This window comes from Panthera leo, chromosome F2 (assembly GCF_018350215.1).
Source record: "Panthera leo isolate Ple1 chromosome F2, P.leo_Ple1_pat1.1, whole genome shotgun sequence".
Classification (NCBI taxonomy): domain Eukaryota; kingdom Metazoa; phylum Chordata; class Mammalia; order Carnivora; family Felidae; genus Panthera; species Panthera leo.
In genome coordinates this window covers 74,011,970-74,025,588 of record NC_056695.1, presented here as the reverse complement: position 1 = coordinate 74,025,588, position 13,619 = coordinate 74,011,970, and the positions used below count along the sequence as shown (strand labels likewise).

At 40.5% G+C, this 13,619-nt stretch overlaps 1 protein-coding gene across 4 annotated transcripts in view; it reads right to left on the bottom strand.

The window, feature by feature from the left end:
• Window positions 1-1,280: 1,280 nt before the first annotated feature.
• The window catches only part of PHF20L1 (PHD finger protein 20 like 1), an 85,892-nt gene continuing 73,553 nt past the window's right edge, over window positions 1,281-13,619 (bottom strand). For 3 of the 4 annotated variants that reach the window (XM_042923858.1, XM_042923856.1, XM_042923859.1), the window contains 3 exons: window positions 6,392-6,758; window positions 4,726-4,888; window positions 1,281-3,085 (listed from right to left, as the gene is read on the bottom strand). In XM_042923858.1, coding sequence (XP_042779792.1) covers window positions 2,943-3,085; window positions 4,726-4,888; window positions 6,392-6,758 — 673 coding nt within the window. In that variant the 3' untranslated portion in view covers window positions 1,281-2,942. The remainder of the gene's footprint in view (window positions 3,086-4,725; window positions 4,889-6,391; window positions 6,759-13,619) is intronic. The other variant, XM_042923857.1, reaches the window with a different exon arrangement.

The window sequence follows — 13,619 nt, the reverse complement described above, 5'->3', positions numbered from 1 at the left end:
GTTTCAAAAGGGGGTTCTCTCCACGTCATGTCGCAGCCGAGAGTGAAGCTGGAGAAGGTCCAGCTCACTGGAGGGGAACTGGGGTGCTTCGTTTCAAACGTGTAGAGCATGCACGTGGAGAGGAAGTAAGTCAGTGAAAACACAGAGTATCAGGTAAAAGGGCTTTACCTGCAATGAGGAGAGGAACCTAGCTCCTTTAAGGAAGTAAGTCAGAAGGACCGCACACAAGTACGAGGAAGCAGATTCCCCTGGCCAGTACCACGCTAAGGATCCCTCCCGCCAGCGCTCCTTCTCTTCTGTCGGGGCAGCAAGGACAAAGTTATCTTTTCAAGAAACACCCTCTCTAGTTTACTGCTTCTACCTAAATACATAGATTTTTTTAATCCACTCATCTGAAACCTCTCACAATGGACTGACTTCTCAAAAACGAATTCATATTCTTAAACAAGGAAAGGCTCAGCCAACTCGTTGCTAAGACGTCAACCGATTGCTGATATACTCTATATTGAAAGGATATGTGCATGAAAGTGACCTGGCATAGATTTTCCTTAAAAATCTAAATTAAAAAATTCAGACTTTCAATTCATACACACAGAAGCAGAGCCAAAACTGAGTAATCTAGGTATTAACGGGAAGCCTCCCGTTTGCTGGCTTCTAACAAGTAAAGGGATCCGATTACAATGTTCTCCAAGAACAAATGCACGTCGATTTAACTGTGGCCCCTTCCCAGGGACTGAGAAGACGGGTATCACTAGGCACAAAGGGTTTCTGTGTACGTGACAAGAACCTAGGCAACTCCACTATCCATAGGTTAAGGATGCTATTCGCTCCACTCTGGAGGGGAAAAGAAAAAGACACAAGTTCAATATCCGGAATTTAACCACAACAGAGAGAAGATTAGAGCCATTCTTTTTTTTTTTTTTTTTTTTTTTTTAACACGAATGAAAGACATAGTTATCAATCTTGAAATACAGGCATTAGCAAGTTTACTCCACACATGGAATACAGGCACTATTATTTTTTTTTTTACTTTAATATGCAAATTTAAGCAAGTATCCCAATCACCTCTACGAAAGCTTTTCATTTCCCAGTAAGACCTCTGACAAAGTGAATGCAGAACGAGTGAAATACACAGGACCTTATGTTATGTCTGTTGGTCTTTGGCACATTTATCAAGTTGGAAAATGTCAGAAGGCAATAAAAATTTCGAATGACTGTTTTGCACATTCTTTTAATCGTCTTTACATCAAAATATAAGGCCACAAAAAGGCAAGCTGAAATTTCAGGATATGTGGAATAGTTTTAATAAAGAGTTTTACATACAGTACCTTACATATAGAACAGTGTGTTTGCAAATTTAAATAATATCTGAATGTACAGTGGCATGTATTCTTATCAAAGATAAATTCAAGTTTACTGTGTATCAGTTCTACAATGCATTTACACAGATCGCTAGAACTGATAAACAGAATGAGGCATAAAATATTCAAGTGTTATATCATCAAATAGCCTCCTCTTAACAGTCTTTTTCCCCCTTTTTAAAAAAGTTTCAAAACCTGTACATACATTTTTAATTTTTAAAAACAGTCTGTTAAAAGGTAACATTTCATGTTAACCACCAACTCTTATAGTCTATAGTAATAAAACTAGATATGTGTAGATATAAATATGTGTAGACTATGTACATATGTACGTTGAGTGTTTGTTTCAAACAAGCACACGCGGACGCACACCTGCGCACAAAGCATGGTGGCACACGACTCACAAGGGCACTGGCAGACAGGAGGGCCCGGGCCCGAACTCCAGCAAGAGCTAACTCAGCAACTTATAGTTGCCTTTGGTTTCAGAAATTTGTCCATTTGTGACCAAAGCTAAACATTTTGAGTGCGCGTGTATTTTTTAAAAATAAAATTCATCTTCAGAAATGAAGCGTTTCCAGTATTCCACTACCAGCAGTTAAAAAAATCCACAGCCACAAATTGTTTTGACATTTTTGTCACTCCTCATCCCAGCTGAGGTTATTTACAATTTTTATCTGAAGGCAAACACCAAGCATACTCAGGATCAAGCTGTACGCCGATGCCTGAATACCGCATTCAACTCTACAGAGTATGTGTGTCCCGTGTAGGATATCGGGTGTCTGACGGGCTGACGGCCTATGTAAGACGTTGGGAGTAGAACTCCCAGGGTATTTAACGTTCTCTCCCCAGCAGCGTCATCGTCATTTGGCACGCTGACCCTTCTGTGAGCCATTCTGTTTACAATGAGCTTACTGCCTGCAAAATAAATTCCAATTATTTGGCGTTTGTTTTTAAATATGTAATCATAATGAAGCAAGACTTCCACAACTGTTTTCCTGGGAAGTGAGGCTTCCACTGTCAGTTTTCTGATTAAGGACATTCATCACCTAACAAACAGCTCATGATCCTATAGAAGTTTAAATACTCTAAACTGTGGTGCAGCCGGACGAACCGTGGAGAAGACAGTTCGTCTAAGCAACCTTACAGAACTCTCCGGAATTTCCATTTCCTCTACAATTGTGCTGTAGGCCAAATTCTGCTTCGTAACATGGACCTCTCTACTAAAAATTACATAAACACACCATACTTCTTTCTACAGGTATCTCGAGCTTCGTGTAAGCAACTATTCAAAACTCCTGCCAACTCGATTTCCTTGGCATAAGTTATATTCCACGTCATTGATCCCTGGCATAGATCACATTATCGTTTGTAGCTTGCTCATAAGCTTTTTTTTTAACATCAGCTTCCTTGATAAAGCTGTTCTTCATTTTCTTTTCCAAGGTGCCATCCTATTGATGTCACAAATCAGTAAATGACCAAACAACACTAAGCTTTTTATAACTATCCACGTAGCAGTCATGTGGATAATAAAAACGATCGCCTGAAGAGACCCACGTTCTTTTCATTCGGCTTTCAGTGCTGTCATACGGAGCAAAGAGTCGCTATCTGCTGTACTTTGCCCATGTCGACTAGGAGCTGTTTGATATGGCGCTTAAGTTGGGGCAGTCTTGCAAGAGGATCCGGTGGCTCCAACTCCCCTGTGAAATCCAGCCAGCTTTCCAGAACTAAGAGACAGAACAGAACAAGCAGATTGAAACGGCAACTGGGAGAAGTCACAAAATGGTGTAACTGGGAGGCTGGGGGAGGATGGAGACAGAGACGACGTCCCCTTCTCTAGAAGGGCCAACAGACTCACGCCTGTCTAAGGGTATAGCATCCGTCACACCTATCCCACGAGAGTTCTAGTCCTTCTTGGTGACTTTGTTATTATTTTAGATAATTCTTTCCTTTATAGGTGTAAGCTAATTTCATTTTGAACATCTCCTTCTACTCTCTTCTGGAACAGGAAGTAACAGTTCCCTGTGCCTGCTGAAGCTTTCTATTATTTTAGATTTAAATCCTCTCTACTCCATTTTCAATGAAATTTAGCTACTCTCGCCATTGTTTTTCTTAAATCAGGAAGTTCTTAACAAAGGAAAGGAGCTGGCAATTTCTCAGTGTCCCTTTCAGTCCCACTATTTTATCATTACTTTTAAAAATATGCAAGCACGTTAGAAGTCTAGGCAGAATACAATTAGTTATTCTACACTTTTTATTAATAATAAGGGACAGTGTCAAATTGCACATTTTTTTTCCCTTCAGAAATCTACTCAAAACGTTACAGTAACAAAAAGCTAGCTTAAACCCAATGGAAGATGCTTTTGAAATGGTTTCCATTTTCTCTTTTCTCAGGGAAAAACAAAGCAGAAGGAGTTCTAATTTAGTGTGGGGTGAAATTTAAAAATGGGAATATAATCTATGTATGACGTTAGGAAAAAAAACCAAAACACTGGATTAGGAATTAGGTAATCTTACCCTATTTTCTCAACTTTCCTGTCTATACCCTCAGGCTCCTGTGTGATAAAAAACAAAACTATAAAAGAAAACCATTTGAAAATGTGTCTGCACACTTAAGGTTTACCTATCCAGCTTGCAGGAGTTTCCTGTTGTTAATTTTACTGACCTACTGACCAAAGTGATAGCAAAGATACAAAGTGTTTTCCCCCATATTTTAAATATGCTTAAGGTCCGTAAACTAACTTCCAAAAAAAAAAAAAAAAAAAAAATCACAGTTCAATGAAACTAATAAATATTCCATATGTGCTTTATACTGCACCCAGCAAATGGGCAGTATTTAATAAATATCCAACTTTAGCTTTTATTTTTATTTTTTAAATTTTAAATTTTTTTTTAAATTTTTTAAATTTACATCCAACTTAGCATATAGCGCAACACTGATTTCAGGAGGAGATTCCTTAATGCCCCTTCCCCATTCAGCCCACCCCCCTCCCACAACCCCTCCCGTAACCCTCTGCTTGTTCTCCATATTTAAGAGTCTCTTATGTTTTTTTGTCCCCCTCCCTGTTTTTATCTTATTTTTGCTTCCCTTCCCTTATGTTCATGTATTCTGTGTCTTAAAGTCCAATAAATACCCAACTTAAAAAAAAAACCAAGATAATATCCAGTCATACTGTCTTCAGCCTAAAAGACCCTGAACGCCATCTGTGTTAAATGAGATGTAAATGAGCAAGACGCTCCATCGGGACAGACAGGATCTACAGTTCCCACCCGGTAATTCACATAACACTTCACATAATGTCTCTGTAACAACAACGAACACTTTACATACTAGAGTCACTGTATTTTAGTTCTTTCTTAAAATTACCATCGACTTCTTTTTCTATTAGGTCCATCCTGCTGGCAACTTCTTTCTGGACATTCTCTATGTGAGTAAGGAGATTGAGCTGCCACTGAAGATGTGCGTGTCCTGAGTCGTCAGTGCTCTTTTTATCATTATAAATAAATACCGTGTTCCTTTCAGCCGGATTCTTCTCCAAAGAACCATTGGAAAAAAAACAAAATGGGGCGAAATATAATGTCATAACGGGAAAGACAGCATGAAACACCTCACTACCACAATGATCAGTGAAATCCAACCTGACTCACAGAACAGTCTTAGAGGAAGTGCTAGCATATAATTACATTTTATCTGCTGGTCCTTAGAAGAGCAAAAATGCCTTCCATGTCTCTCCACGATGCCTCGCACAGGGCCACACAGGGTGGAAGTCATTCAATAAAACATGCTAAAGAAACGAAGTCGCTAATTATAGTCTGTAACTAAAAAGCCCAGCTAATTTTAGACTGACCCCTTCTTCGATTAATCCAAACTAAGGACCTAAGTGGAGTGAAGGCAGAAAGCAATGATGGAAAAATCATGAAAACTGGCAAAGGCCAGTTTAAAGTCAAATTAACTGTAGGCTGTAATTAACTGCTGCAATTAAATCAATGAGGCAAGAGAAAGTTAAGAATCTTTTAAAAACTTAAAAAAAATGTAAACTGCTTAACACATACACAGAAAATCCGAACTGAGACTCACCAGAAAGAATTCATTTCATAAAAGGGATATGAATTTCACAAAATAATTTGCCACAAATATCAGGAAATGTAAGCTTCCCAAATTTATTTACCGTGATTTCTTGACGAAATAGGCCAGAAAAATAAAGGATTATTTTAGTGGCATTACTAGCTGAAAATCAATGAAAAATGAGGAAACGGCATCACTAAGACAATCCCTGTGACTAGGAAAGAAGTTTACAAATATTCAGTGTACAAAGAGCTATAAAAACCCACTGTATCGCCTAATGGAATTGATACGCAGACACAAATGAAATGTGCTATAGTTTTAAAAAGGTTAGAGCACCATCTTTTATCTGAAACACACAAAAAGAGCAGAAAAATTATATTAACATATACACACCCGCACACATGCACGCATTCTCGCACACAGACAACTTCATTTGGAAAAAACCGTGGCTCATGGTTTTCGGAGGCATCTAAGTGCATTTATAAAACTGAGACTTGGGGCACCTGGGTGGCTCAGTCGGTTAAGCGGCCGACTTCGGCTCAGGTCATGATCTCGCGGTCCATGAGTTTGAGCCCCGCGTCGGGCTCTGTGCTGACAGCTCTGAGCCTGGACCCTGTTTCGGATTCTGTGTCTCCCTCTCTCTGACCCTCCCCCGTTCATGCTCTGTCTCTCTCCGTCTCAAAAATAAATAAACGTTAAAAAAAACAAACAAACAAACAAACAAAAAACTGAGACTTTGGTTAGGGCAAAAGTTGACTGCATCTACAATTCTGAACTAGGGGATAATTAAATGTTCAAATGGCCAGTGTTTTCTTATAGAGAAGCAAAAGATGTGTTCACCCTGACCAGGCACCCGTGAACTTGGAAATATAAGCATAATTTTACTGGGAATTTAGTTGTTTGATTTTAGAAAATTTTCCTACGTTCTATCCTATCTTCCAAGCCAAAACAAATGAGATAGTTCTACCTTGTCAGGCATCCCATCTTCTTTCACTGAATACTGTGAACGGTTTTTATCTTTCCTGCGGAATTCTTGTTCTTCTTCAAAACTACTAACATCGTCGTCGTCTGAGCTCCCGGGGTCTGCGAGAGATTTGCAGTCTTGACCAAAATTTTGTGGCTTTTGGTAGCTGTGCTCACTTGTTATGTAAGTTCCTTCCATTTTTAGGGGCACACGAGGTGGTTCTTTGTGGTTCTGAACGTGGTATTTCTTCTCCTCAACACTCCCTGTGTCTTGTGCTGTCATTTTTTTCTCTACCCCCGCAATTCCTTGATCTTGGTCTTTTCGCTTTCCAGAACAAGCCCAGAGATGGAGGTCGGGATGATGTTTATTCCTTACAACAAAGTTGGAGAAAAGAGCAGTTCAGGAAAAAACAAGTTTCAGAATGTAAGATGACACAGGTAACCCTTCTTGTCCGTGCCTGTTTCACACCAAGTGTGCGCGCTCGGGCAGACCGACCCCACTTCCCCACTGAAAACCTAGACTCCCACCCGGGGACCCCGGTTAGGAAGAGGGCAGGGACTCTAGACAAAAGCAGACGTACGCTTTAGGTTAACCTGCCCCAGAACTTAAGCCAAAGTTGGAATTCTCACGATTTTACAGAAATAATACTGAGGTAGAAGAAAAGCATTGGTGAATGTAATTCTGTGGACAGTTCACAGCAATACTTGATATATGTGCACTTCTTTTTCTGACTTTTCACTGGATTTTTTAAAATTGTATGGCATGAAAAACTTTTATGTGAGTCCATTTTAACAGCTTCATCCAATCAAAAAGTGATACTTGCTCCTGATAAAACATTCAGGCAATAAATGTGTACAAAGGAAAAACCTCCCTGCGTGGCAATCATAAAAAACTGAGGCATAACCTTTCAGACATTTTCTATACACATAAAATTATATTTTACCTATTTATTTTTTTAACTACAGGTCTGACAAAGAATTTCTACTTTTGGTTTAATTACTCTTTTTAAAGGGGTAAGCATACACTTTCTCTTCGTACACACATGGGGCTCTCAATTTGCCTTCTTCGCATATGACACATGTGGGCAGCTTGCCACATCAGGACACAGACGTTTCCCTTAACTCTAGCAGCTGAACGGTATCAGTGTGCCACAGTCTGGGCTCACCAGCCAGTCCCCCACCTACCGACGTGCGTGCGTGCGATCGCTGCGCACAGGTGGGGCTTTCAGTCAGATATGGAGCGGCTGGATAATGGGTACACGTTTTAAATTGGGAAGTAACTGCCCAAGTGGCCTCCAAAGAGGTTGTACTAATTACCTCCTCACCAACAGTCTACAATGACGCCCTTTTATCTACCCCATCCTCACTAAACATGTGAGCGTGTGATACTGCACAGCTAATTCATCATTAAAATCCTTCACTGAGTACAACAGGAATTCTTTCATCAGAGGTGGTAAGAAAGGAGGATATTCAAGAGGCATAAACCTTTCAGAAGGCTCAATAATGTTGGTGAATTATTTCCAGATTAGATAAATACCCAGGGGTCAAATTAGTCTTCTTCTAATACCCAAGTATTATTTCTGAAATGATAAATTTTAACTTTTGAACCCTTAATAATTTAGCAAGAGAAAACACTAAAATTCTTACCCAGTAAGAGACATAGCAGAAAGCTGGTTTTATGGTCTAACGGTCCAATGGGTCGAATCCTACTGTGCCACTGAGGATCCTAGACAAGTTACCTAACCTCTGTCTTTGACTACCCACCTATCAAACGAGGTAGGATCTATTTTTCAGGCTTATTTTAAGGATGAAATAAAATCTCGTATGAAAGCACCGATTTCTGGCACGAAGTAGACTTTATTTTCAGACTTTCAATAAATCGCTAATGACAACAATTTCTATCATTAGAAACATTAACATAAAGAGAGGCCACAGACATGAGGCCAAATTGGTCCAGTTTAAATCCTTATCGAAAGAATGAATGCATTGAAATTCAAATTCCTATCAAGGACAACCAGGCTTTCATCTTTTAAGTTTACTTTTTTTTTTTTTTTTTAAGTAATCCCTACACCCAACGTGGGGCTCGAACTCACAACCCTGAGATCAAGAGTCGCATGCTCTTCGGGGGAACCTGGGTGGCTCAGTCGTTGAGCGTACAACTCTTGGTTTCAGCTCAGGTCACGATCTCACAGTTCGTGGGTTGGAGTCCCGCATCTGGCTCCGTGCTAACAGCGTGGAGCCTGCTTGGGAGAATTCTCTCTCCCTTTCTTGCTCTCTCTCTCTCCGCCCCTTCCCCGGCTTGTGTGCACCTGCAAATACACTGAACAAAGGAGAGTCAAGATGGTGGAAAAGTAGAAGAATTGGAATTTCTCTCATCCCTCAAACACAGCAGTATTGAGGTCAGAACACTTGGAACTCCAGGAACCCAGGCTGCAGAGTGACGGACACATCTTCCCGGGTGTCGGGAGACAGCTTGGCAGGACAGAGGTGGGTGTTCGAAAATTGGGAGAGATAAAACGTGTGGCGTAGGCATGGAGAAAAGGGAGCCCCTTTGATGGAGAAACAAAAGGAAGAGAAAGAGAGGCCGTGGAAGAGTGGGATTGTGTTTGGCCAAGAGAAAAACCTCTCTGGACCACAGACAGAATGAAAACTACAGCCTCGGGAATGAAGATCAGAGTTTTCAGGGTTGCACGACATGGTCCGGACCCGAGCCCGCCGTGTGCGTGCCCCTAGAGGGAAAAGGAGCTGGCCCCGGGGTTCTGTAATGATCTGGGGGCACACTGGGAGAGAGCAGTCCCCTCCCTTGAGTACTGTGGGAAGAGGGTATACAGGGTCAGGACAAAAGACCCCGCAGGCGCCAGCCAGAGGCCCACTGTCGACTAGGGGAGTGGCGCTATGGTTCTGGAGAACCAGGCCACATAGAGCGGGATCCTTTAAGACATCAGGATTTTAATCCCAGCCAAGCGCCTGGGAGGCACGGGAGACTGTGGAGCAGGACAAACCGGCACCTGTGCCTGCGCAGCACTGACAGGACAGCCTGAACAGTGTGGTTTGCGACACCCTGTAGAGGGAGGATAGACTGGGGTGTTGTGATTTTTCTCCCCATCACCAACAAGGTGGAGTTTCAGGAAACAGGACGCGGCCCTGCAGTGGAGGGGGGACCTCACCCCTCTGTGCCCGGTAACTGCGTATCTACGAGAGACTGACACTGATCAAACCAGACGGACCCTCCTCCAGACCAGCACAGCCACCAGTCCCAGGCAGCGACACCCAACTGTCCTGCAGTTTTGCATTTTCTGATTTGATTTTTGGTCAATTCTTATTTTGAGTGTGTGTGTGTGTGTGTGTGTGTGTGTGTGTGTGGTTTTTTTTTTTTTCTTTATGTTTCTTTCTCTGTTCGGGTTGTCTGTTTAATCAGGCATTTTACTCTATCCTTTTTACACCTTTCTGTAACTCCTTCTTTATTTTCCTCTCTCTCTCTCTCTGGATTAAGCCTTATAGTTTCTTTGATTCTCTGCCTGGTCTTTTTTTTCCACCTCTGTCATCTCTCTCTTTGTATGGGATAAGGCTTCTCCCAGCCCCTCCTCCACCTTTTTCCATTTTTTTCCAGGGTTACTTCAAGAAACAAATCAAAGCACAGCTGGTGGAAGGTCCAAACCACCACTACGAGTAGGGAAATAACGCAACCAGAGTCACAACAACAGGGAGCATGCAAGACATTCCAAAAACACCTCCTGAAGGGCCAGGCCCTGGACAGTGTATGACCCTTTTTTAATATAGCAGTGCTCGCAGGTATAGGACACATGACAAGCTATTAAAACACATAAAAGAAAACTAGCCAAAATGACAAAACAGAAGAATTCTCCTCAAAAGAAATTCCAGGAAAAAATGACAACCAGAGAACTGCTCAAAACAGATATAAAAAAGGTATCTGAACATGGATTTAGAACAACAGTCATTAAGACTAATAGCTGGGCTTGCAAAAAGCATAGAAGACAGCAGAGAATCTCTAGCTGCGGAGATCAAGGACCTAAGAAAGACTCACAACGAATTAAGAAATGCTATAAATGAGATGCAAAATAAACTAGATGCAGTGACAACAAGGATGGAAGAAGCAGAGGGCAGAACAGAAGATAAAAATATGGAAAATGATGAAACTGAGAGAAGGAGGGACAGGAAATGACTAGACCACAAGGGGAGAATTAGAGACCTAAGTGATTCAATGAAACATAATAAACCTCACAATAAGGTTTATCTGAACAAGCTATAGCTGAGAACTTCCCTAATCTGGGGAAGGAAGCAGACATCCAAGTCCAGGAGGCACAGAGAACTGCCTTCAAAATCAACAAAAACATGTCAACACCATGACATATCATAGTGAAACCGCCAAAATGCAAAGACAAAAATTCTGCAAGTGGCTAGGGACAAACGGGACTTAATCTATAAGGGCAGACACATAAGGGTAGTAGCAGACCGGTCCATGGAAACGTGGCAGGCCAGAAGGGAGTGGCAGGAAATATTCAATGTGCTGAATAGGAAAAATATGCAGCCAAAAATCCTTTATCCAGCAAGGCTGCCATTGAGGATAGGAGAGATAAAGGCTTTCCCAAACAAAAACTGAAGGAGTTCATCACCACTAAACCAGCACTGCAGGAGATCCTACAGGGGAACTCTGTGAGTGGAAAGCAGCAAAGACTACAAAGGACCACAGACATCACAAGCACAAAACCTACAGATAACACGACACTAAATCCGTATCTTTCAATAGTCACTCTGAAAGTAAATGGACTAAATGCCCCAATCAGAAGACCTAGGGTATCAGAATAGATAAAAAAACCAAGATCCATCTATATGCTGTCTACAAGAGACCCATTTTAGACCTGAGGACGCAGGCAGATTGAAAGTGAGGGGATGGAGAACCACCTATCATGCTACTGGAAGTCAAAAGAAAGCTGGAGTAGCCATACTTATATCAGACAAATTAGATTTTAAACCAAAGACTAACAGGAGATGAAGAAGGACATTATATCATAATTAAGGGGTCTATCCATCAAGACCCAACAATTATAAACAATTGTAAATAAATATATGAAGCACTCAAATATATAAAACAATTAATTACAAACAACAGCAAACTTATTGATAATAATACTGTAATTGTAGGAGACTTTAATACTCCAGTTATAACAATGGACAGATCATAGAGACAGAAAATCAATAAGGAAACAACGGCCTTGAACGATATACTGGACCAGATTGTCTTAACAGATACATTTAGAACTTTTCATCCAAAAGCAGCAGAATACACATTCTTCTCGAGTGCACATGAAACATGTTCTAAAACAGATCACGTAACAGCCTAGGTCACAAAACAGCCCTCAACAAATATAAAAGGATTGAGATCATACCATGCGTATTATCAAATCACAACGCAACGAAACTTGCAATCAACCACAAGAAAAATGCATGGAGATTAAAGAACATCCTACTAAAGAATGAATGGGTCAACTGGAAAATTGAAAAAAAATTTAAAAATATATGGAAGCAAATGTAAATGAAAACATGACAGTCCAAACCCTTTGGGATGCAGCAAAGGCAGTCCTAGGAGGAAAATAGATCGCAAACCAGGCCTATCTCAAAAAGCAAGAAAGACCCCAAATGCAGAACCTAACCTCACACCCAAAGGAACTAGAAACAGAGCAGCAAAGAAAGCCCAAAGCCAGCAGAAGAAGAGAAATAATAAAGATTAGAACAGAAATAAACAAAATAGAATCCAAAAAAAATAGAACAGATCCATGAATCTAAGAGCTCGTTTTTTGAAAGAATAAACAAAATCGATAAACCCCTAGCCAGACTTCTAAGAAGAGAGAGAACCCGAATAGATAGAATCACGAATGAAAAGAGGAGAGATCACAACGAACACCACAAGAATACAAACAATTATGAGAGAATACTATGAAAAATTGTATGCCCACAAACTGGACAATCTGGAAGACATGGACAAATTCCTAGATACCCACACACTACCAAAACTCAAATGGGAAGAAATAGGAAATTTGAACAGACCCCATAACCAGTGAAGAAACTGAAACGGTTATCAAAAATCTCCCAACGAATAAGAGCCCTGGCCCAAATGGCTTCCAAGGGGAATTCTACCAGACATTTAAAGCAGAGTTCATACCTATTCTTCTCAAGCTGTTCCAGAAAAATAGACACGGAAGGAAAGCTCCCAGACTCATTCTATGAAGCCAACATTACCTTGATTCCCAAACCAGACAAAAATCCCAGTAAAAAGGAGAATTACAGGCCAATATCCCTGATGAACATGGATGCAAAAATTCTCAATAAGATACTAGTAAATCAAATTCAACAGTATATTAAAAGAACTATTCACCATGATCAAGTGGGGTTCATTCTTGATCTGCAGGGCCGACTTAATATTCACAAATCAATGTGATACATCCCATTAATAGAAGGATAAGAATCATATGATCCTGTCAATAGATGCAGAAAAAGCATTTGACCAAATACAGCATCCTGTCTTAATAAAAACCCTCAAGAAAGCTGAGACAGAAGGAACATACCTTAACATCATAAAAGACATATACGAAAGGCCCACAGCTAATATCATCCTCAATGGGGAAAAACTGAGAGCTTTCCCCCTGAGATCAGGAACACGACACGGATTTCCACTCTCACCACAGTGTTGGAAGTCCTAGCCTCAGCAATCAGATAACAAAATGAAATAAAGGCATCGAAATTGGCAAAGAAGAAGTCAAACTTTCACTTTTCACAGACAACATGATACTCTACATGGAAAATCCAAAACTCCACCAAAAATCTGCTAGAACTGATACATGAATTCAGCAAAGTTGCAGGATATTAAGTCAATGTATAGAAATCAGCTGCATTTCTATACACAATAAAGCAACAGAAAGAGATATCAAGGAATCAATCCCACTTACAATTGTACCAAGAACCATAAAATACCTAAGAATAAACCTAACCAAAGAGGTAAAAGATCTGTATGCTGAAAACAATAGAAAGCTTATGAAAGAAACTGAAGAAGACAAAGAAATGGAAAAACATTCCATGCTCAGGGATTGGAAGAATAAATATTGTAAAAATGTCAATACTACCCAAAGCAATCTACACATTCAGTGCCATCCCTATCAAAATAACACCAGAATTCTTCACAGAGCTAGAACAAACAGTCCTAAAATTTGTATGGA